Below are 25,273 nucleotides of genomic sequence, written 5' to 3'. Positions count from 1 at the left end.
TTTCGTGTTTTTCTTTATTCTCAAATAAAAGAATGTATTTTCCACACGCTGCGCCTTGGTCCACTTCTTCCACTCAAGACGATCGTGACACTCCAACATGTCAGCAGATGTATTTTAATGAACATTATACAATTTAGAGGGTAATGCATCCCCACCCTGTATAATTTTACCTTTCAGATGAACTTCTATACCAGATGTTATGTGTTCGGTATGTCTTCACTGTGTTTTCGGCCCCTAACAGAGCACATTTTGGTCATTATATTGCAATGCATTATCAGACATTTTACTGATACAAAATTAGGCTACTACATTATTATCATCAAAGTTATACTATTACATAATATACTGTATATCATGATAGTGAACATTACCTTCAATGGAGTTGTTCGTCTCCGCTGAGGGGAAATCAAAACATTCACATTGACTTACACAAAGAAGTGCAACTGAAAGTAGACCACAGCACAGGTTTGAGGAGGTTTGAGGTTTGAGGAAGTACCCAAATGTAATTACCAGAGGTGTCGAGTACRTCTTGTCCATTTCTGATCTCTGTCCCATCTTTGTTTCTCCAGGTGAGTTCAGGTTGTGGTGGCCAGCCCGCTGATGAACAGGTAACGTTCACCTGACCTCCTCCTCCTCTTCCTTCAGCCACAGCGAGAACTGGTTCACCACCTGTCACTAATGGATAGATAAGGACACAAACTTTTAGGACACAGATAGAATGACAGGATAAATTGGAAGAATGCAAGATACACTACCGTTCAACAGTTTGGGGTCACTTAGAAGTAGTCCTTGATTTWGAAAGAAAAGCKAATTTTTTGTKCATTAAAATAACATCAAGTTGATCAGAAWTACGGTGTAGACATTGTTAATGTTGTAAATGACTATCTGGAAGCGGCAGATTTTTTATGGAATATCTACATAGGCGTACAGACGCCTCACAAGTCCTCAACTGGCAGCTTCATTAAATAGTACCCGCAAAACACCAGTCTCAACGTCAACAGTGAAGAGGCGACTCCGGGATGCTGGCCTTCTAGGCTGAGTTCCTCTGTCCAGTGTCTGTTATTTTGCCCATCTTAATCTTTTATTTTTATTGGCCAGTCTGAGATATGGCTTTTTCTTTGCAACTCTGCCTAGAAGGCCAGCATCCCCAGAGTCGCCTCTTCACTGTTGACGTTGAGACTGGTGTTTTGCGGGTACTATTTAATGAGCTGCCAGTTGAGGACTTGTGAGGCGTCTGTTTCTCAACCTAGACACTAATGTACTTGTCCTCTTGCTCAGTTGTGCACCGGGACCTCCCACTCCTCTTTCTATTGGTTAGAAACAGTTTGCACTGTTCCGTGAAGGGAGTAGTACACAGCATGTGTACGAGATCTTCAGTTTCTTGGCAATTTCTCGCATGGAATAGCCTTCATTTCTCAGAACAGAATAGACTGACGAGTTTCAGAAGAAATGTATTTGTTTCTGGCCATTTTGAGCCTGTAATCGAACCACAAATGCTGATGCCTCCAGATACTCAACTAGTCTAAAGAAGGCCAGTCTTATTGTGTCTTTAATTAGAACAACAGTTTTCAGCTGTGCTAACATATTGCAAAAGGGTTTTCTGATGATCAATTGCCTTTTAAAATGATAAACTTGGATTAGCTAACATAAACGTGCCATTGGAACACAGGAGTGATGGTTGCTGATAATGGGCCTCTGTACGCCTACGTAGATATTCCATAAAAAAATAGCCGTTCCAGCTACAATAGTCATTTACAACATTAACAATGTCTACACTGTATTTCTGATCAATTTGAAGTTATTTAAATGGACAAAAATAGCTTTTCCTCAAGTGACCCCCAAACTTTTGAACGGTAGTGTATGTATTTTTACAATTTAATGCTAGATGGCTACTTACTCTGAAAGTAGTCTATGGGCCAGGAGAAACTGTATTCCATGGTTTTGGTTTTCTTTTAGATGACCACGACAAACTTTAGCTCACTTTAAGCCACCGCTATCTAACATTCAATAGGAGTGACACGGGCATCCATGACATTTTTAAATATCATGGCCAAAACAACTCAAATCAACTTTCAATTAATTTTGTTTCAAGTTACTTAAATGTGGTTTGCCCATTTTATTTTTTACATTACATAGCCTATCGCTTCCATAGATCTTTTTTTTTTTTGAGGGGGGGGTTATATTAGGCTAAGTCAGCTGTAGTTTGTAGTGGCTGAACCCCTAAAGCAATTGTAAACTGTGAATGCTGATCTAGGATCAGGTGCTTTGGGGGTGACACCACAATACAGTTTCACCATRAATTTGAGAGATAACCCTTACCATTCACTGTGAGAAAGACACTGGCCTTTTCAACCCTGCATTAAAGATAAAGGACATCACAATGAAATTATCATAAGACTTTCCTCTGCAGTCCTCAAAATGATTTTTTTTAGCTCCTCTAATCTTTTGAGAATCAGGGATGCCAAATGTTGGTCTGTGGACTCCTCTGCCTCAAAAGCCCATAAAATGTTCCTTTATGTGGGGCTCCTCCTTCAGTGACACAATTCTAATCACAACTGACAACTAACTGTTCAGTGTGGCTGACATCTGAGGTGCAATCCAGAATGATAGAGAAGAATTTTGCCAGCTTGATGTCACTCACCATTATTGAAATTACCTTGCTGCTCAACAAATCAATGGGTTCATTCTGTATTTGGTGGCCGAAGTAGCTGGTGGTGTGACTCGAGGTCCCTTTTTGGACACGGTTAAGGTGCTCTTTCATGACTGGATCAAATCGTGCCATCAGTTCAACCTCTGAGAACATTTCCATTTGACGGAGAGTACGGTGTGTCTGTGTCCCCCCTTTAGTGCCAGATTTCTATTTGCCAGAGACTGCATAATAACAGTCAGATGTGTCAACACCTCTGCATCTTATCCTCTCAGCCTCTATAAGTGCCATCTCACGCTTATCAATTGTTTCCCCTTTTTTGATCCTCATTGCCAGTTCTTTCCATAATTTCACGCAGTTTTGGTGTTCTGGACTGCTGTCGTGTGAAGTCAGCAAAGAACTTGCATGTTTCCAGTCTGTCAGTCCTGAGTTTGCCAAATTCATTTTCTTCTTAGAAAATAGTTTGCAGCAGAAGCAGAAGAGGCTGTTGTTTCTTTCAGAATACACCAACTAACTTCTTGGGATTTTTTCACCACTTACCAAGGTCTTCCTGAAATACTGATGGTGGCAACTTCTTCCATCACTCTCATTCCTTGGGAAAWCAAAGTCAGGTGGTACCTCACTTGGTCCTCTGCAAACTAGTTGTGTCCGGATTCATGTAGTTAGATTACATCAGTCAGAACTAAAGGCAAGTCAGCAGGGTCTGTAGACAGTGGTTCTTGCTCAGCAGCAGGATTTGGTGGGGATGCTGCTACAGGCATTTCTAATGGAGAGCACGTGGGCATTAGTTGACGTTATTCACAGCATTTATAGTGGTGGAACATCCCACACACATACCCAGTAATAATAAAACCATCATAGTTATCTACAATATGGAAACTTAAAACTTTGCAGAAGGGAAATTATTTATTTTGTTTATGTTACGCAGGGATGCACACACACACACACACACACACGTAAAAAATCCTGCTGGGGAGAAGTTGAAGCAAATGGGTCTTCATCCTCATCCTCAGGCTCAGGCAACATTTGTAAAGACACCTGTGTGGCTGAGGTGGATGGCTCCTCATCCTGAGGCTCTGAGATCATTTCTGAAGAGGCCTGTGTGGCTAAGGAGGTAGATGGCTCCTCATCCTGGCCAGTGCCAGAGGGTGCTCCAAAATATTTCAAAAGTGCCCCTGAATTTGCATTGAAATAGTCTGACGCCCTAAATACATTTGCTGCACAATTAAATATTCATGTCATTATGCACCATTTATCAAACTTTCAGACTAGGAACCAAATGAACCATACAACCTCATTGGCTAATTCTAGGCATAAGACACCTCAAAAGACTCAAAATATGACAAAAGATACAAAATATCAGCATAATATAGACATATTTTAAGTTAGCCTACAGCATTGGAAATTCCCCTTACTGAGCTCAGGACCTAGTCAATACAATCACAGGAAACCTTTATGATGTCACCTCAATGAAAGTTAACCAAATCAATAATGTGCTAGTTAGGTTGTAATCGTTTTGCTGCAGGCTACACACATTATCATGATGAAACTGTGTGAAATTATATCCAATGTTATGGAAGCTAGTTGGACAGAAAACGGAATATTGTCGCCCTATGTGTAATAGCATAGCAACATAGGCTAACAAACATAAGTGTTATACTAGCCTATTTCATTACATGCATAATATTAAACTCATAAAGAGATGACATAGCTGCATACCCTTATCTTTTGCACGTTTCTCCTCTTCTTCTTTCCTCTTTTTCCTAAACAGGGCACCTGATGGCTTAGACCTTTTCTTATCCATTTGTGTGGATTTGGCACTCGAGCATCAATACATTACCCCTCCCCCAACACTGTCAACCAAGAGTCAAGACTCAACCAATTCACCTTGGTGGTGTGCAGACTGGTTTTATTTTATTCTTAACGATTTCACACAAACCAGAAAAAAATGCAACAATATGTCTGTGAAACTATATATTCACAGTATCATGAATGAATTGTGTTTTATTTGGTAGCATTTCTTTGTGTGACTGATTTTTCTAATTGCATTAGTACTGTACAAAGTTAGAGGTACGCAATTTGATAGATTCCCCCGCTCCCCCTACCTCGGGCTTCCAGTGGGTGGATGGTCAACTTACCCCCGCCCACCTCCCCATCTCGTACTTCTGAGTGGGAGGCCTTCCCAGGCAGTAGCCTGCCTAGCTCACAAACTAGAATCAGGGTGTCCACTCCGACAAGCTTAATTGACCCACAGTCCCACACGGTGACATGATATCCTTGACGTGATGTGCAAATGATCGATAGAAAACTGATCGTGCAAATGATCGATAGAAAACAAAACTCGCAAATGTCACCATTCCCAAAAAATGTTGTGTGGGCACCTCGTACCGCCCCTGTCAAGATGCCGCCCTGGGCGGCTGCACATGTCGCCCATACCTAAATCCGCCACTGGTTCCAACCAAAAATACAACTTTGCCACTGTTCATTGTTCTCTTCTATCTCTCGTCCAAGGTTAATGATGCAGTGTGTCCACTTGCAAGTCAACCATGTAGCAAATCAGCTTMTGTGGTCTTGGACAGTGACAGCCTGAAATCACTATATATTTTTTTAAACTAACTGACAGACCTCATACCACTCTTTCAGATCACTCTCACACGCACGCAAGCGGACACGTAGTTAGATTACATTTATTTGGCAAACCTGGGGAAGAAGGGCCTTCATGTGGCATAATAGAAAAAACGTTTGGTTTATTGTGTGATTGATGTTTRGTTTCAGGCAGTAACCTTAGATGATCTACATGTTGACATGATGATCGACATGTCCACACGTCATGTAACCACAGGGAAAATAAATCAGTGAGGTGTGCCCCATCAAATAATGTTTTTTTTACATTCAAACTCTGAATAACAAAGAGATTATTAAAAAAGACACACCAGTGCAGAACCCTCAAATAAATAGAAGGGAAGGCTCTGATAAAAAGACAGTTCTGCTCACCTGCCATAGATTTTTTTTTGCCAATGACAACGCATCACTTTATGAATATTCAGTCGACTTTGCATCAATAACTACGCCCCTTTTCAGCAGGAGAAAGGAAGCTGCTTTTTCGACCTGGCTGAAAATCTTCCCCTAGAAAGGTACATTTCGAAAGCATTCCCCTTGACTTTTGTTTTCTATTACATGTTTTTAATGGCTACTGAGATACTTAAACCCATGGAACGCAAATGCATTATGTAACTACTTGCTGCAATCTAACGTTATAGCTATGCACCTAGCTAGATAACGTTAGCCTGTTTCACACCGAATGCAAACCAGTCAGCGTCCTTGCTAAGTAGAGATTAACTAGCTATGAAATGCGCAGTGATCAACGAAGTCATTGCAATTACAAGTTAGGTCACCCGCTAACTAGCTTTGTTTCCGTTAATTTGACATTGTCTGAAGCGAGATGTCATCTCGTCGACCTTTGGTTCGGTAACTAGTTAGCGAGCTACAGTTAGCTAACGTTAGCTTAGCTACCTAGCCAACGTTAGTACAGTCATTTTAAAGATAGGCTACGACCCGATGAGGTACTGACGTATTGTGCAAAGTTGCCCGCTAAGCTGATGTAGAGAACAGGCACGGTTGTGACAAATGTTTGAAACCAGCTGGGGCTGTTCGATTACTAGCTAGCTAGGTAACCTAAGGTCTGCGTCGTTAAGTCATATGTTTTTTTATTTCACCTTTATTTAACCAGGTAGGCTAGTTGAGAACAAGTTCTCATTTGCAACTGCGACCTGGCCAAGATAAAGCATAGCAATTCGACACATACAACAACACAGAGTTACACATGGAATAAACAAACATAGTTCAATATAGTAGGAACAAAAGAAAAACAAAAAGTCTGCAATGATAACTTGTAAGTGCAAAATGAGGTAAGATAAGGAGTTAAGGCAATAAATAGGCATGGTGGTGAGGTAATTACAATATAGCAATTAAAACACTGGAATGGTAGATGTGCAAGTAGAGATACTGGGTGCAAAGGAGAAAGAAAATAAATACAGTATGGGGATGAGGTAGGTAGATAGATGGGCTGTTTACAGATGGGCTATGTACAGGTGCAGTGATCTGTGAGCTGCTCTGACAGCTGGCGCTTAAAGCTAGTGAGGGAAATTTGAGTCTCCAGCTTCAGAGATTTTTGCAGTTCGTTCCAGTCATTGGCAGCAGAGAACTGGAGGGAAGATGACAAAGGAGGAATTGGCCTTTGGTGGTGACCAGTGAGATATCCTGCTGGAGCGCGTGCTACGAGTGTGGTGTCTATGGTGACCAGTGAGCTGAGATAAGGTGAGGCTTTACCTAGCAGAGACTTGTAGATAACCTGTAGCAGTGGGTTTGGCGAAGCGTATGAAGCGAGGGCCAACCAACGAGAGCGTAACAGGTCGCAATGGTGGGTAGTGTATGGGGCTTTGGTGACAAAACGGATGGCACTGTGATAGACTGCATCCATTTTTGTTGAGTAGAGTGTTGGAGGCAATTTTTATAGTTGACATCACTGAAGTCGAGGATCAGTAGGATGGTCAGTTTTACGAGGGTATGTTTTGGCAGCATGTGAGAGGATGCTTTGTTGCGATATAGGAAGCCAATTCTAGCTTTAATTTTGGATTGGAGATGCTTAATGTGAGTCTGGAAGGAGAGTTTAAGTCTAACCGTGTGGCTCAGTTGGTAGAGCATGGCGCTTGCAACGCCAGGGTTGTGGGTTCATTCCCACGGGGGGACAGGATGATATGTATGAACTTCAATTTGTAAGTCGCTCTGGATAAGAGCGTCTGCTAAATGACTTAAATGTAATGTAACCAGACACCTAGGTATTTGAGTTGTACGTATCTTAAGTCGCCGCTCAGAGTGTGATGCTGGACGGGCGAGCAGGTGCGGGCAGTGATCGGTTGAAGACCATGCATTTCGTTTTACTTGCGTTTAAGAGCAGTTGGAGCCATGGAAGGAGAGTTGTATGGCATTGAAGCTCGTCTGGAGGTTTAGTAACACAGTGTCCAAAGAGGGGCAGAAGTATACAGAATGGTGTCGTCTACGTAGAGGTGTATCAGAGAATCACAGCAGCAAGAGCAACATCATTGATGTATACAGGAGAGAGAGTCGGTCCGAGGATTCCCTGTGGCACCCCCATAGAGATTGCAGAGGTCCGGACAACAGTCCAACGATTTGACACACTGAACTCTATCAGAGAAGTAGGTGGTAAACCAGGCGAGGCAATCATTTGAGAAACCAAGGCTGTCGAGTCTGCCAATAAGAATGTGGTGATTGACAGAGTCGAAAGCCTTGGCCAGGTCGATGAATACGGCTGCACAGTAATGTCTCTTACTGATGGGGTTATGATGTCGTTTAGGACTTTGAGCGTGGCTGAGGTGCACCCATGACCAGCTCTGAAACCAGATTGCATAGCAGAGAAGGTACAGTGGGATTCGAACTGGTCGGTAATCTGTTTGTTAGTTGGCTTTCGAAGACCTTAGAAAGACGAGGTAGGATAGATATGGTCTGTAGCAGTTTGGGTCTAGTGTCTCCCCCTTTGAGAGGGGATGACCGCAGCTGCTTTCCAATCTTTGGGATCTCAGACGACACGAAAGAGAGGTTGAACAGGCTAGTAATAGGGTTGCAACAATTTCGGCAGATAATTTTAAGAAAGAGAGGGTCCAGATTGTCTAGCCCGGCTGATTTGGTAGGTCCAGATTTTGCAGCTCTTTCAGAACATCAGCTATCTGGATTTGGGTAAAGGAGAAAGGGTGGGGGCTTTGGCGGGTTGCTGTGGAGGGTGCGGGCAGTTGACGGGGTAGGGATGCAGGTGGAAAGCATGGCCAGCCGTAGAGAAATGTTTATTGAAATTCTCAATTATAGTGGATTTATCAGTGGTGACAGTGTTCTAGCCTCAGAGCAGTGGGCAGCTGAGAGGAGGGCTCTTATTCCATGGACTTTACAGTGTACCAGAACTTTTTTGAGTTACGTACAGGATGCAAATTTCTGTTGAAAAAGCTAGACTTAGCTTCCTAACTGCCTGTGTATATTGTTCTTAACTTCCTGAAAGTTACATATCACGGGGGCTGTTTGATGCTAATGCAGAACGCCACAGGATGTTTTTTGTGCTGGTCAAGGGCAGACAGGTCTGGAGTGAAACAGGACTATATCTATTCCTAGTTTCAATTTTTTTTGAATGGGCATGCTTATTTAAGATGGCGAGGTAAGGACTTTTAAAGAATAGCCAGGCATCATCTACTGACGGGATGAGGTCAATGTCATTCCAGGATACCCCGGCCAGGTCGATTAGAAAGGCCTGCTCACAGAAGTGTTTTAGGGAGCGTTTGACAGTGATGAGGGGTGGTCGTTTGGTCGCAGACCCAATACGGATGCAGGCAATGAGGCAGGGATCGCTGAGATCCTGGTTGAAGACAGCAGAGGTGTATTTGGAGGGCAGGTTGGTTAGGATGATATCTATGAGGGTGCCCGTGTTTACGGATTTGGAGTTGTACCTGGTAGGTTCATTGATCATTTGTGTGAGATTGAGGGTATCAAGCTTGGATTGTAGAATGGCCGGGGTGTTAAGCATGTCCCAGTTTAGGTCACCTAGTAGCACGAGCTCAGAAGATAGATGGGGGGGCAATCAATTCACATAGGGTATTGAGGGCACAGCTGGGGGCAGAGGGAGGTCTATAGCAAGCGGCAACAGTGAGAGACTTGTTTATGGAAAGGTGTATTTTTTGAAGTAGAAGCTTGAATTGTTTGGGGACAGACTTGGATAGTAATACAGAACTCTGCAGGCTATCTTTGCAGTAGATTGCAACACCGCCCCCTTTGGCAGTTCGATCTTGGCGGAAAATGTTATAGTTAGCGATGGAGATTTCAGGGTTTTTGGTGGTTTTCCTAAGCCAGTATTCAGACACGGCTAAGACATCCGGGTTAGCAGAGTGTGCTAAAGCAGTGAGTAAGACAAACTTAGGGAGTAAGACAAACTTAGGGAGTAGGCTTCTAATGTTAACATGCATGAAACCAAGGCTTTTACGGTTACAGAAGTCAACAAATGAGAGCACCTGGGGAGTGGGAGTGGAGCTAGGCACTGCAGGACCTGGATTAACCTCTACATCACCAGAGGAACAGAGGAGAAGTAGGATAAGGGTACGGCTAAATGCTGTAAGTGGCCGCCTAGCACGTTCAGAACAGAGATTAAAAGGAGCAGGTTTCTGGGCACGATAGCATAGATTCAAGGCATAGTGTACAGACAAAGGTAAGGTAGGATGTGAGTACATTGGAGGTAAACCTAGGCATTGAGTAATGATGAGAGAGATATAGTCTCTAGAGACGTTTAAACCAGGTGATGTCATCGCATATGTAGGAGGTGGGACAACATGGTTGGGTAAGGCATATTGAGCAGGGCTAGAGGCTCTACAGTGAAATAAGACAGTAATCACTAACCAGGACAGTAATGGCCGAGGCATAATGATATTAGAGAGAGGCATGCGTAGCCAAGTGAACATATGGGTCCAGTGAGTGGTTGGGCTGACTTGGGGACACAGCGATTCAGACAGTTAGCAGGCTGATGCTAACAGTTAGTAGGCCAGGGCTAAACAAGCTAGCAGTTAGCAGACCGGGTTAGCAAGCAAGCAGTCAGTAGACCGGGGCTAGCAAGTTAGTCTTTGGGGGACGTCGCGATGGGGGTAAGTCTGTTTGCCTCTTCGAGCGGTGACGTCGATAGACCAGTCGTGGAGTTAGTAGGGTTCCAAGTAGCTCTAGGTAGCTAGCAGGCCTAGCAGGTTAGCAGAATGGGCCTTCAGCGGGCGTCGCACCTGAGGGGCCTGTTGGAATCCTCTGGCTGATTATGTCGGTATTCCCAGTCGTAGAGGATCGGTGGGGTTCCGTGCCCCGTACCGGCAGTAGAAGGGGTCCGGATATTGTAGCCCAGGAGTGAGCCGGGAGATGGGTCTAGCATGGGCTAGTTGGTGCTAGCTCCGGGACGGAAACGTTAGGCAGGAGTATTCAACCCGGGTTGCGGTTAGCTAGTTGTGATGATCCAGATGAAAAGGTCCAGAGTTTGTGGTAGGAATTCGGGGATATGGAGAGAAAAATAGGTCCGGTATGCTCTGGTTTGAAACGCGTTGTACGAACTGGCGAGAGCTTTCCGAGCTGAAGGTTAGCAGATGACCGCCAGCAGTGATTAGCTGATTGATAGCTGGTAGCTAGTTAGCTAGCTAGCTTCAGTTGAGGTATTCCAGTTCGGAGGTAAATATAAATACTTTAGAAAATAAAAAGAAGATCCACACCACATTGGGTGAGGCGGGTTGCAGGAGAGTATTTTGAAATTGAGGTTTAGGAAAAATATTAAAAAGAACGCAGAGAAAAAAATATATACACATGGGACGAGACAAAGACATCTGACTGCTACGCCATCTTGGAACAGGAACTGACGTTTGCAAACGTCAGTGATCCACTGACAACATCATGACAGCCTGGTCCAAATCTGTATGAGTTAAACAACATACCTCAAATCATTGTCATGCCAAACCCAATTGGCCATACAGAACATTCAAAATGACTTGCATAGCACACAATCTATTCTYGACCAGGCTAGACTGACCGCGTTGTTGATGAATGTCGTACATGATGGAACATAACACCATTACTTTCTCTTCCTAGCTCTCAGGGGCCCAGCCCACCAGTAAAGCTGTATAAGCACAGGGTCGACGGGACGGATGGAAGCGGTGCGCCGTCGTACGGGGAGGTCCGTAGTGACAGCACGATGAGCTACAAACCCATCGCCCCTGCCCCGTCCGGCTCCAACCACACCCCGCCAGGTTTCTGCCAACTGTCAATTGGTTCTTTAGTATCCACTATTATTGTTATCAAGGGTGCACCCATAGACATTGAATTTCTATTTCTATGGATGCACCCTCTACACTACCCGTTGTTGGTTTGGTCTTCACCCATCTTACTGAACTCAACCCTACCACAGTGCAGTGGATTCCATTCCATAGATAAGACTAGCGGTCCTATCCCTGCGACATACCCAGAGACCTGCCCAGGGAACACTACACATCAGCAACCAACCTGAGTGTCATATACTACCAACCATAATGTAACAAACCCTCTCACCTGAGAATTACTTACTTTTATTTTATTTTACCTTTATTTAACGAGGCAAGTCAGTTAAGAACAAATTCTTATTTTCAATGACGGCCTAGGAACAGTGGGTTAACTGCCTTGTTCAGGGGCAGAGCGACAGATTTTTACCTTGTCAACTCTGGGATTCGATCTTGCAACCTTTCGGTTACTACTCCCAACGCTCTAACCACTAGGCTACCTGCCGCCCCAGAATGAATGCGCCACCGATGCCACGCAGCGTTTATGCCCCTGCCTTCCATTTCAAAGATGTTAACCAGTCATAGGGCGCTTCAGTGCGTCTGAATTCTGTCTTTCCTCTGCCTAGGCTCCAGTGTGCCCTCCCCCTCACTCCCTTCCAACTTCAGACCGGCGTTCAGTGATTTCGGCCCGCCGTCGATGGGCTTCGTTCAGGTAGGACAGAACAGCCTGACCCTCGTCTAACTGCTTTAACTAATGCCTATGATACTTTAGAGTCATGTTAAATATGTTATGTTACTCAGGGTATTATATCAAATATTATTGGTCACATACACATGGTTAGCAGATGCTAATGCGAGTGTAGCGAAATGCTTGTGCTTCTAGGTCCGACTATGCAGTAATATTTAACAAGTAATCTAACAAATTCACAACAACAACCMTATACACACAAATGTAAGGGATGAATAAGGATATGTACATATAAATATGGATGAGCGATGGCCGTGCGGCATAGGCAAGATGCAGTAGATGGTATAGAGCAGTATATACATATGAGATGAGTAATGTAAACATTAAAGTGGTGTTATTTAAAGTGGTGTTATTTAAAGTGACTAGTGATACCTTTGAGTCCATTTACTAAAGTGGCCAGAGAGAGAGGCTGCTGACAACATACAGGCTCATATGTTAGTGATGGCTGTTTAACAGTCTGATGGCTTTGAGATAGAAGCTGTTTTTCAGTCTCTCGGTCCCAGCTTTGACGCACCTGTACTGACCTCGCATTCTGGATGATAGTGGGGTGAACAGGCAGTGGCTCAGGTGGTTGTTGTCCTTGATGATCCTTTTGGCCTTCCTGTGACWTRYGGTGCTGTAGGTGTCCTGGAGGGCAGGTAGTTTGCTCCCGGTGGTGCGTTGTGCAGATCTCACTACCCTCTGGAGAGCCTTGCGGCTGAGGGCMGTGCAATTGCCGTACCAGYCGGTGATACAGCCCGACAGGATGCTCTCYATTGTGCATCTGTAAAAGTTTGTGAGGGTTTTAGMTGACAAGACACATWTTTTCAGCCTCCTGAGGTTGAAGAGGCGCTGTTGTGCCTTCACCACGCTGTCTGTGTGGGTGGACCATTTCAGTTTGTCCATGATGTGTACACCGAGGAACTTATAACTTTCCACCTTCTCCACTGCTGTCCCGTCAATGTGGATGGGTGGGGGAGGGGGGTGCTCCCTCTGCTGTTTCCTGAAGTCCACAATCATCTCCTTCGTTTTGTTGACATTGAGTGAGATGTTATTTTCCTGACACCACACTCCGAGGGCCCTCACCTCCCTATAGGCCGTCTCGTTGTTGGTAATCAAGCTTACCACTGTAGTGTCGTCTGCAAACTTGATGATTGAGTTGGAAGCGTGCATGGCCACGCAGTCGTGGGTGAACAGGGAGTACAGGAGAGGGCTGAGAACGCACCCTTGTGGGGCCCCAGTGTTGACGATCGGCGCGGTGGAGATATTGTTTCCTAACTTCACCACCTGGGGGCGGCCCGTCAAAGACAAGGACCCAGTTGCACAGGGCAGGGTCGAGACCCAGGGTCGAGACCCAGGGTCTCGAGCTTAATGACGAGTTTGGAGGGTACTATGGTATTAAATGCTGAGCTGTAGTCAATGAACAGCATTCTTCCATAATATTCCTCCAGGTGGGATAGGGCAGTATGCAGTGGGATGGCGATTGCATCGTCAGTGGACCTATTGGGGCGGTAAGCAAATTGGAGTGGGTCTAGGGTGACAGGTAGGGTGGATGTGATGTGCTCCTTGACTAGTCTCTCAAAGCACTTCATGATGACGGAAGTGAGTGCAATGAGGCGATAGTCATTTAGTTCAGTTACCTTAGCTTTCTTGGGAACAGGAACAATGGTGGCCATCTTGAAGCATGTAGTCACAGCAGACTGGGATAGGGATTGATTGAATATGTCCGTAAAAACCAGCTGGTCTGCGCATGCTCTGAGGACGCGTCTAGGTATGCCGGCAGCCTTGCGAGGGTTAACACGTTTAAATGTTTTACTCGCGTTGGCCACGGAGGAGGAGAACCCACAGGCTTTGGTAGCGGGCAGTGTCAGAGGCACTGTATTGTCCTCAAAGCGAGCAAGACGTTGATGTCCCCGACGGGGCTGGTTTTCTTTTTGTAATCCGTGAATTGACTATAGACCCTGCCACATACGTTTCGTGTTTGAGCCGTTGAATTGCGACTCTACTTTGTCTCTATACTGAAGCTTTGCTTGTTTGATTGCCTTGRGGAGGGAATAGCTGCACTGTTTGTATTCGGTCATGTTTCCAGTCGCCTTGCCATGATTAAAAGCGGTGGTTCACGCTTTCAGTTTTGTGCAGATGCTGCCATCAATCCACAGTTTCTGGTTAGGAAATGTTTTAGTCACAGTGGGTACAGCGTCTCAAATGCACTTGCTAATAAACTCGCTCACCGAGTCAGCGTATACATCAGTGTTGTTGTCTGAGGCTATCCGGAACATATCCCAGTCCACGTGATCGAAGCAATCCTAAAGCGTGGAGTCCGATTGGTCAGACCAGCGTTGTATTGACCTGAGCGCACGGGCTTTTCCTGTTTTAGTTTCTGTCTATAGGCTGGGAGCAACAAAATGGAGTCATGGTCAGATTTGGCGGGGGAGGGCTTTGTATGCATCGTGTAAAGTTAGAGTAGCAATGATCCAGAATGCTAGCAGCCCGTGTCACGCATTCGTTATGCTGATTTAGGAAGTCTCGTTCTCAGGTTAGCTTTGTTAAAATCCCCGGCTCCAATAAATGCAGCCTCAGGATGTATGGTGTCCAGTTTACATAGAGTCCAGTGAAGTTCTTTCAGGGCCGACGAGGTATCTGCTTGGGGGGGATATACACGGCTGTGACTATAATCAATAGGGTCCAGATATCACTAACAACAAATACAAAGCATATCATTACTGGTCATTTTAATTCAAATAGATTTGTTGTTTATTTGCGTAACTGTCACTTCGTCATGGCAATTATCCCCCTGTATCTCTACTCTTCTGTACGATATAAAGGGACTATATCTTGCTCAGGATCAATTGGGAGTTCTAGTTGTTTTGGCTGTCTTCCAGCATATGACCTTTGTCTCGTATCCCACCCCCCCTCTCTCTCACACACACACACAGCCAGTGAAAGTGTCTCAGGGCTCAACCTACAGCGAGCTGCTGTCAGTTATCGAGGAGATGAGTCGCGAGATCCGCCCCACCTACGCCGGGAGCAAGAGRGCCATGGAGAGGCTAAAGAGAGGTACTGCAGCCMGACCGGCTAAACGCCTAYYCCACAAATATCCACAAAGCTTGGAGCAAAGGTTGTGGTTGTATTGACATAGGGTGTTTATCAGTACTCCATAGAGRTTACTTTCCTTTTCCCTAACCACGCTGCACATACCCAGCAAGCAGGCAGTAAGCACTTGAATATTATACGCATAAACACAGCAACAAGAAATGAACATAAGGCAGTGGATGAAAGCAATGATCAACATTGCATGGCAGCAGCAGAGCAGCAGCAAAAGTAAATCATAATAAAAGCCAAACAGTGTATGTTAAGGCTTTCGGCATTCAATAAAACCATCAACGAGCTCAGTCATCCAGTCAGTCAATCAATCAATCATCAGTTTAAATCCACCAAGTTCAATTAGCAAAATAGTCAGTCCAATCAGACATTGTCCTTTTTAAATCCAAAGATGCCTAAATTAGGCTCAGTTCAAAGAATATGCTTTGCACAAAATGAGAAATGGGCAATTTGATGGTAACGGAATTACGCTGAGACTCAGATTTCAATTTAAAAAGGATACCAAACAAAAACCATTGTTTTTGTATGGTTTGTTGAACTTTGAAATCAGTGGTTTTTGTTTGGCATACATTTTTAAAGTGAAAAATCTGAGTCTCGTCATAGTTACATTACTGTGGAATTGCCCAAATGCAGGACACACAAAACTAGTACTTGGTGATTAAATGTAGTCCTAGTTCTTCAGTATGTGAGACGGTCAGTCCCGAAATCCCTATTCCACGGCTAGTAATCCCAAGGAAAATGTTTCTCCCATGTATAATTACTGCCGTAAATACTTTTCAATGAACCAAACAAACATTTCACCCATGCTTCTCACACCACGGCCATTTGGCTCTCGACTCACATGGTTATCCYGGATCCTTGGGATGTCCCTACCCTAACACATTTCAACTTCAATGGGGTGACAGAGTTCGAGTCCCAAGGATCCCATCCCATAGGCCTACTTACTCCATATGAGTTTACTTGGAAACACATGGATTTCAATTCACATTTTAAGGTTCAATGAGGAGACAGTATTTCTCTCCACACATGAAGTAAAAYTTCTAAATCCCAACGTGTGATGTGGTTCATCTGTCTTCTAGGTATCATTCACGCGAGGGCGCTGGTCAGGGAGTGTCTGGCGGAGACAGAGAGGAGCGCTCGCACATAACCCTTTGCAGAATCCCTCCATCCCCCCCTCCCTTGTCTTTGTATAGGCCTCATCTATGTGTCCCGTGTTTGTTATCCTGACTTTTTGTCTGTATGGCTCCACTGAACCTGTAACCTTTTTTTCCATATAGTTTCTCACACCGCCTTATGGGGGTGTGTTCAGAATGTGTAACACATTTTTGCAGTTGTAGGACAGTTCGCTCTCAGATCATTCTGTAGCTTATTTCAGTTTCATAGGCATCACGAGGGGCTGGTAAATATTTTCTCATTTTGGTAGTCCTGTTCAGTGGGGGTGAGGTGATAGTGCTGTAAAATATTTCTGATAGATTTTTGAAAACTGTCACAATGAAATGAGGTTGATACTGACTTTCTCTCTTAGCTGCTATACTGAGACCACTCTACATCCAAAGGTTTAATTCCACATTGTTTTACAGTAAGCAACACTTAAACCWTGTTTGCACTGCAGGCCTTAATGCTCAAATAAGCTTTGTTTTTCAAATCCGTTTTGGAATACGTCACTGTCCAAACGGCAAGTTAAGTGACCAAATTTGGATMTGTGTGTGTTTAGACAGCAGTCATTTGTTGACATGGCTATGCTACTTGTCATAGTAATGACGAATGTGTGCGTTCCTTCTCCCTTATCACTCAGAYGTTATGTAGCAAYCTAAGGTGACAATGCCTGCAATGGATGTTCCCCAGTTGCTTTGAATGTTCAAAATCATAGTGTAAGAACACTTTTAAAGCCTCCAAAGGATAAGGCAATCCAACTTTCAAAACAAGTATTGTTTGGCTAGCCACAGCAGTCAACTAACGAGGTAGCTGTTTATCTTTCTAGCACATTCACTAATTTGTTTGTAAACAACAAGCTAGTTAGTTACCACATATTCTTGCCAAACTGTCAGAGTAGCTAGGAAGCAACAAGATATGCCAAATAAGTTTTTTWWAAACGAGSGCAAATCAGATTTGACCATTCAGGCACAAGTCGCACGGCCAGGAATCAGATTTGTATCTGAGTCATCCTATTCCATATGTTTTTTGGCTGTTCAGACTGCAGGAAAAATAACATTTGAATCGGATATGCAAAAATAATGTATTTGATGTAAACAAGGCTTTACAGCATCTTGAAAATACCCCATTCTCTGTTCCACATGCTTCCACCCTACACACATTTTCTGCTGTCATGGCACCCTCTATCTGCCACATACAGTCAAGCTTTCCTTGCCTTTCATCCTCCACCCAATTAACTATTACCTCCTCCCTACACACCTGAAATCAGTTTTGTTAGTATGGCAATTTTGTAAACCCAATTTTTGCAGTTCTGTACTTGAATTTAATTAAAAGTTAGAAAAGTTTTCCAATTAAAAAAAGTGAGTGTTTTTCATTTGTATCTAGTGCACAGGAGGTTGGTGGCACCTTAATTGGGGAGGTAATGCCTGGGATGGTATCAAACATGATTTCCATGTGTTTGATTTTCATTTCGTTTTGTCTGTTCCAGKCATTTATGAGCTGTCCTCCCCTCAGCAGCCTTCTGTGATGTAGTGCCTATAAAAGTCTACACGGCCTTGAACTTTTTACATTTGGTTGTCAGTGCCTCCGCTTTTAATTTAAATCAGGATTTTCTTCCACTTATCTACACAACATACTCCACATTTAAGGCAAATTTTTGTGTGAAGAAAAATAAGTCTCCACCCCTGAGTTAATACTTGGTGACGGATATTTGGCAGCAGTTACAGCTGTGAGTCTGTTGGTATAGGTCTCTACCAACTTTGCACACCTAGATTTGACAATGTTTGTTCATGCTCAAGTTGATGGACAGAAATTTTCCAAGTTATGCCACAAATTTTAGWTTGGATTTAGGTCGGGGCTCTGACTGGGCCCCTTGGACTTTACCTAGTTATTCCTTAGCCACTCCACAGTAGCATTGGCTATGGGCTTCAGGTCGTTGTCATGCTGAAAGGTGAACTTCCATCCCAGTTTCAGCTGGTTTTCCTCAAGGACTTTTCTGTTCTATCCTGATAAGTCCCTGGRGATGAGAAATATCCCCATAACATGATGCTGCGCCAAATGTAACACTTGGCATTTCGGTCAAAAAGTAAKATTTGTTTAATAAGACCACAAAACCTTTTGCTACAGAATCTCCTGAGTGCTTCTTGCATACTTAAACTGATTCAAGGTGGGCTTCCTTCTTGCCACCCTACATTACATATTTGTGGAAGGCTTGAGCAAGTCACATGCACACTGACCAGTCTTGGCCATAAGTCTGCTGCTCTTTCAAAGTTGCCATCAGACTCTTGGTAGCCTCTGCTCAGTCATCCAGATGAGGGCAGTCTAGGTGGTGCTATACACCTTTCACTTCGTCTTGACCGTGCTCCAAGGGATATTCAAGGCCTTTGAAATCTTTTTATGCTCATCCTCTGATCTGTCCCAGGGTTCTTTTGAAAGGTCATGGTTGAGCGTTTGCTTTGCAATTCACTACCCAGCAGAGGGAACCTACAGGAACTGCTAAATGTATCCTGAAATCATGTGAATCACTACAATTTAACACAGGTGGAGGCCAATTAACTTTGTGTGACTTAATGTGATTGGTTACACTGGAGGTAATTTAGGATTGCTATCCAACCAAGCTATTTCAGTTTAGGGAAAAAAACGAAATTGTTTTTTTTTTTCACTTGGAAATTGTGGGGTAGGATGCAAAGACCAATTCATTTTTTTAATGCATTTACATTCCAGGCTAAGGCAACAAAAGGTGATCATTTTAAAAGGGGGTGTGGACTTTCTATAAACACTGTGTGGAGGTGAACGCTTTGCACAATGAGGCCTGGGTGAGTGTGCTCGCAAGCAAACATTGGGTATCATTACAAACACACCAGTAAGAGTTGCACCTCTTTATTTGCCTTTGCAGTCATAACATGGCTGCAAAAAGCACTCGCTGTCCCGTCGTAGACATTTTATAGAAAGCATGATAAGTAGCCTGGTTAAACCAGGTTGAACACTGCTTACCAATGAAAACAATGTTGAGTGTAGTGTTTACTCTGCTTTTTAACCAGGCTAGATAACACCCATTTCATACAACTGACACTTGAGTCAAGTCATGGTGACCCTTTAGATAACATTTTCACAAAATACAAGGGACAAATMAGCTAAATGCTGGTATGATGAGATGTCAGTCGTTTGATGTGCAAACCTATGAAAATGGACCCTACAAAAAAGGCTATCTTGACCTTTTACTTGATGCTTGCCAGTGAGTCATCACCCGAGTTCCATTACCATCTGGAGCCCTTCAGTGACTACTCCTTCCAGGCCTCCAATAGACTAAAGTGGAGCCTTCACCATATTGCCTTCCCCTATCCAGTCCTTTCAGTTTAACAGACCGGGAAGGAGCTAGGGGCCAAAATGATGGCCACTATCCTAAACTACACTCACTGAAGCCAATGACTTGGCAAATCATTAGCTCTGTTCGACTGACCAAAAGGCAAGTGGGGTGGTGTTTGAGTTGAGGGCAAAAGAGTCCATTACAAATGTTCTAGCTTAAAATATACAGGACCACAAAGACAAATTAGCAAATGAAATGTAATACTAACATAGATACAAGTGAAGATAAGAGTACATACATTGAATAGTCATATTAATAGGGATATAAACATATAAACATTAATAGGGATAAATAAGGGGTGAACAAGAGGGAAATGGTGGAGACTGCTCTAGTGTCCATAAATATATATCTTGTGATTGTGTCCGAAGTTGATGTCCCAGTCATACTGCCAGAAGTGGAGGATCTCCTGTGTATTCCTGTACTTTTACAGCATGTGTGTGTGATGTAACTGGCTGTTTGCGGTAGGGAAAAGCTGAACTTTGAAAGTCTGTTGGTGTTGAGGGTAGATGTGGGTGTGTAATGTCTTTCTATAAAAGATAAGTGAATCTAGAAAGAGAATGTGCCATGTGCACTGCGAAAGTGATGTTTCARGGGGAAAGTGAATATGGCTTTGGTGTGTGGATAAAACTAAACATGTCAATGTGTCCTCAACTGCTCCTCCTCTTCTTTATAACAAGAATAATGGTCTTCTTAATTCAGCCCTAAAAGAGTGCATAACAGTTTTAGACATTCAAAAAGAACATTACCTAATTAGTAATTCAACACTAAGGGATAATACTGCCAATTTAAAAAGACATCAATTAGTGTAAAGACACATGGATCATTCATTTCACTAGTAAAATAAAGTGTAGACATTTTCTTCACACCAGGTAATCTGATCGTAGATTTGGGAAAAACACTCATAGCATTCGTGTAAGAGTGCTGATATAGATTAATTTGGCCTTTTAGATTATAGGGACCAGGGGGGACCTGATCCTAGAAAAGCACRGCTACTCTCAGATGCTGTTTTAATATGGGCCCAGATTCGAGGAAACTTCTAGAAGGTACTCGGCTACTCACCGTGGTAGCGGTGGCGTTGCTGTCGTAGCTGAACAGACTCTTGTAGCGGCCCTTCTCCTCCTTCTCCTTGGAGCGGATCCTCTCCTCCATGGCCCTCAGCTCTTTAGCCACCGAGGGCCCCAGCGACGGGTCCAGCTCCACCACCTTGGCAAAATCGGCCCGCGCCTCCGTCTCGTTCCACACTGCCGCGTGGGCCTTGGCCCGCTTGAAGTAGGCCTTCATGTTGTCTGTGGGGGTGAGAGGTAAGAGTGTGTCAAAATGGTGTTAAGTTTACACACTTAAGTTAAGTAGCTGGTAGTAAGCAATACAAATTCAAAAGGACTTGTCATTCACTAGCAACAGGCCTGCTGTAGACAACAGKACAGCAAAAGTAACAAATGTTTATTTTTTAAAGGGATTGTCTTAAGTAATGACAAATTACACATTCACTTTCAGAACATAGCCTATTGTTATGTGAATTCAAAATATTCACTTGATCCTAGGGCAGGGCTACACCTGAATGTATTCAGAAGTGTGTGACTCACCCTCGTATTTGGAGATGATGGAGGAGCAGTGGTCCAGCACCTCGTAGTACTGACCCTGGACCAGCTGACACTGGCAGTAGTTCAGCATCAGGGGCGTGATCATGAGGTCCAGCTTGATCCAGCCCTCGTCGCCTGGACGCTCCTGATTGGAGGAGGGGCAAGGATGGGGAGGAGTTAGACGACTAGCTACTTATTTAGTGGGGTTAAGATGTTCTATATACAGGGAATGCATAGATCTCATTTGKCGRGCAGAATGGCTAGTTATCTCAACTAAATMAAAAGTATTTGTCTGCAGTGCTCTAAATGTTACCCTATTAAATGCCAAAAAAAAGCAGGTCCCCAGGACTAGGTTTGAAGTCATAAATCTTTACCTTCATCTGCAGATTCTTTAGACAGGCGATGGCATTGTGGTACTTCTCGGCCGCTTCCTTCACGTCGCCCTTCTTGTAGAGGGCGTTACCCTCCACGTGGATCTGAGGCACCACCTCCAGCTTCTCCTCGTCCGTCATCGCCCAGATGTCCAGTCTGAACGAGCCGGGCGTCAAAACCTGGGYGAGGKGTCAATSATATTATTCAATCAAAATGAATTTACGCAGTGAAATGACAGCGGCATGAGTGCTGCTTGGGTGATAAAAGGYTTAYAAAACATTTTGATGTAGTGCTTTTAACAGAACCAGTTGTCACAAAGTGKTTTTACTGTAACCAGGCCTAGACCCCCAAAGAGCAAGCAGTGGCAAAGGGGAAAAACCCCTAATGGAGAATAAATAAGCCCCCACTTCACCTCCATGAGCTCCAGGGTGAAGACCAGGGGCTGAGGGTTGGCCTGGAGCTGGTCCAGGTCACAGTGGCCCAGGGAGTGGTGTGAGTGGATCTGAGCGATGCCACAGCAGTGTCTCTGGCCCTCCAGGGGGTCCTTCCCTGCACTGATGTTCCTCAGGGACTGGGACACCAGCGGGTARAGGGCTGTGTGCTGTAGGGAGAAGGAAAGAGGATGGTTACATTATTCACTAGGACAAATTGAGGGACTGGTGGATTTTKAAGTACAATTAAGGCAGTTCTCTGAAGGGAAACAATTAARAAAACGTATTGACAAACCCTGTCAAATTCCATAACGATCAATGTTTTTGCCTCCCATTTGCATGTCTGTGGGTGTGTGCACAAAAGTAACGGTCTCTAATCCATCCACGTCAACCATGTTAAGTTGGGCGACCCACCTTGACGTCACATGTGAAATCTGCCACTTCTCCCTCCCTCATGGTGGCAATGACTCGCTCCCACACGGCCAGCTTGAACTTCTTTCCCAAGATAAGTTCCATGGGCTTGCTCCGGCCCCCCATGGTCCTGGAGTCATCCAGCACCGTGCCATCACACAGGCTGGAGCGGTAGTGGAATATCACCTGTTGGAAAATTGGGGGGATAGAATGGAGAACTGGTATTACACAAGTGGACAAATCATGTAATACACTGAACAAAAATATAAACGCAACATGTAAAGTGTTGGTCCCATGTTTCATYAGCTGAAATAAAAAGATCCCAGAAATGTTCCATTACGCACAAAACACACGTATTACTCAAATGTTTAGCACAAATTTGTTTACATCCCTGTTAGTGAGCATTTCTCCTTTGCCAAGATAATCCATCCGCCTGACAGGTGTGGCATATCAAGAAGCTGATTAAACAGCATGATCATTACATAGGTGTGCCCTGTGCTGGGGACAATAAAAAGACCACTAAAATGTGCAGTTGTGTCACACAACACAATGCCACAAATGTTTCCAGTTTTGAGTGAGCATGAAATTGGCATGCTGACTGCAGGAATGTCCACRGGAGCTGTTGCCAGAGAATTTAATGTTAATTTCTCTATCATAAGCCACCTCCAAATGTAATTTTAGAGCATTAGGCAGAACGTCCAACCAGCCTCAACTGCAGACCACATGTAAACATGCCAGCCAAGGACCTCCACATCTGGCTTCTTCACCGGCGGGATCGTCTMAGACCAGCCACTCGGACAGCTGATGAAACTGTGGGTTTGCACAACCGAAGAATTTCTGCACAAACGTCAGAAACCGTCCCAGGGAAGCTGATCTGCATGCTRGTGGTCCTCACCAAGGTCTTGACCGGACTGCAGTTAGGCTTCGTAACAAACTTCAGTGGGAAAATGCTCACCTTAGATGGCCACTGGTACGCTTGAGAAGTGTGCTCTTCATGGATGAATCCCAGTTTCAACAGTACTGGGCAGATGGCAGAAAGCGTGTCTTACGTTGTGTGGGCGAGCGGTTTGCTGWTGTCAACGTTGTGAACAGAGTGGGCCATGGTAGCAGTGGGGTTATGGTATGCGGCAGGCATAAGCTACGGACATCAAATACAATTGCATTTTATCGATGGCAATTTGAACACACAGAGATACCGTGACAAGATCCTGATGCCCATTGTTGTGCCATTCATCCACCGCCATCACCTCATGTTTCAGCATGATAATGCACAGCCCCATGTCGCAAGGATCTGTACACTATTCCTAGAAGCTGAAAATGTCCCAGTTCTTCCATGGCCTGCATACTCAGACATTTCACTCATTGAGCATGTTTGGGATGCTCTGGATCGACGTGTATGACAGTGTGTTCCAGTTCCCGCCAATATCCAGCKTTTCGCACAGCCATTGAATAGGAGTGGGACAACATTCCACAATCAACTCTATGCGAAGGAGACGTGTCGCACTGCATGAGGCAAATGGTGATCACACCAGATACTGAATGCTTTTCTGATCCACAACCCTACTTTTTTTTTTTTTTTTTAAAGGTATCTGTTACCAACATATGGATATCTNAAGGTATCTGTTACCAACATATGGATATCTGTATTCCCAGTCATTTGAGATTCATACATTTGGGCCAAATGTATTTATTTAAATTGACTGGATTTCCTTTATATGAACTGAAACTCAGTCAAATCTTTAACATTTTTGCATGTTGCGTTTATATTTTTGTTCAGTGTACATGACATACATTGTATTGATGAAACAGAGTTTGTTCTGTTTAGTAACAGTAAAAGGTGTAGTTTCTACATAATCACTTCTCAGCAGTTGGACAATAAATGCTGATAGAGTGAGCTTGTTAAGGTTTAAAATGCATGTCTTTCACATATTAAAAGACCCCATATCAAACGAAATTCGAGATTTTTATCAACAGGCAGAGGCACAAATTCACATTGATTATCCAACCATACGGTCAATCTTGCCGACTTTCCAATTAAAACGTAGTAGTAATGTTTACAAGCTGACGSACATCCCCACCGACCAATAAGAGAGATGAAAATCAATAAAGACCGCCCTCTTACAGTATCACAAAAAAAKCTTTCGTTTTTACTCCAATAATTACTTATTGGCTGATAATTTCTGTAAATAACAATTCTGGTAGACCGAGTTATAGTTTAACTAAAATAAGGTAACGTATATATCAACTCAGAACATGTCAAACCTCGATAATTTCACTCCATTATAACGTTAGCAGCTAGCTAATAATGCCAATCCGTTTAGCCAGCACTACACATACAAAACTACCCTTTGAACGTGGATTAAATTCACAATTTTACAACTCACCTTGGTCCCATCAGGAAACGTTGACAGCTCTCCTTTGCCTGGACTGACCACTTTCTTCTGAATGCCTTCTGCGAGTAGCTTGGTAGCCAGTTCCTCCATCCTTGCTTCCCCCGAGTGTCAAGCCGACTGCCTATCTTCGGGAGAGCTCGCGAGCAATCGACACATCAATTGACGTCACTGCTGACGCCTTGGGACTTCAAGCAGTCTTGTGATTAGATTACCCTCTATCCTCTTCAGTCATGGATCAAATCATTCTGCTGGTGTTTTGA

The 25,273-nt window shown here is 43.9% G+C and overlaps 2 protein-coding genes across 3 annotated transcripts; one reads left to right on the top strand and one right to left on the bottom strand.

Annotated features, from left to right (window-relative positions):
* Window positions 1-5,701: 5,701 nt before the first annotated feature.
* On the top strand, window positions 5,702-16,943 carry cdk2ap2 (cyclin dependent kinase 2 associated protein 2). Its single transcript, XM_023979522.3, has 5 exons — window positions 5,702-5,781; window positions 11,315-11,472; window positions 12,105-12,190; window positions 15,142-15,262; window positions 16,387-16,943. The coding sequence occupies exons 2-5, from the start codon at window positions 11,418-11,420 to the stop codon at window positions 16,452-16,454; spliced, it is 330 nt and encodes a 109-aa protein (XP_023835290.1). The 5' UTR covers window positions 5,702-5,781; window positions 11,315-11,417; the 3' UTR covers window positions 16,455-16,943.
* Window positions 16,944-20,009: 3,066 nt separating this feature from the next.
* Window positions 20,010-25,165, bottom strand: LOC112067927 (AH receptor-interacting protein). Of its 2 annotated transcripts, XM_024134834.2 has the most exons (7): window positions 25,005-25,162; window positions 22,624-22,806; window positions 22,191-22,379; window positions 21,781-21,957; window positions 21,410-21,551; window positions 20,886-21,112; window positions 20,010-20,527 (listed from the first exon to the last, which is right to left on the bottom strand). In XM_024134834.2, exons 1-7 carry the CDS (start codon window positions 25,101-25,103, stop codon window positions 20,522-20,524), a joined length of 1,023 nt encoding a protein of 340 aa, XP_023990602.1. In that variant the 5' UTR covers window positions 25,104-25,162; the 3' UTR covers window positions 20,010-20,521. The 2 variants fall into 2 exon arrangements, with proteins under 2 accessions (XP_023990602.1, XP_023990603.1); XM_024134835.2 differs by lacking the exon at window positions 20,010-20,527 and having other exon boundaries at window positions 20,892-21,112; window positions 21,406-21,551; window positions 25,005-25,165.
* Between the last annotated feature and the right edge of the window lie 108 nt (window positions 25,166-25,273).

Source organism: Salvelinus sp. IW2-2015, linkage group LG34 (genome assembly GCF_002910315.2).
Source record: "Salvelinus sp. IW2-2015 linkage group LG34, ASM291031v2, whole genome shotgun sequence".
Classification (NCBI taxonomy): domain Eukaryota; kingdom Metazoa; phylum Chordata; class Actinopteri; order Salmoniformes; family Salmonidae; genus Salvelinus; species Salvelinus sp. IW2-2015.
This window is presented reverse-complemented; position numbering and strand designations above follow the sequence as displayed.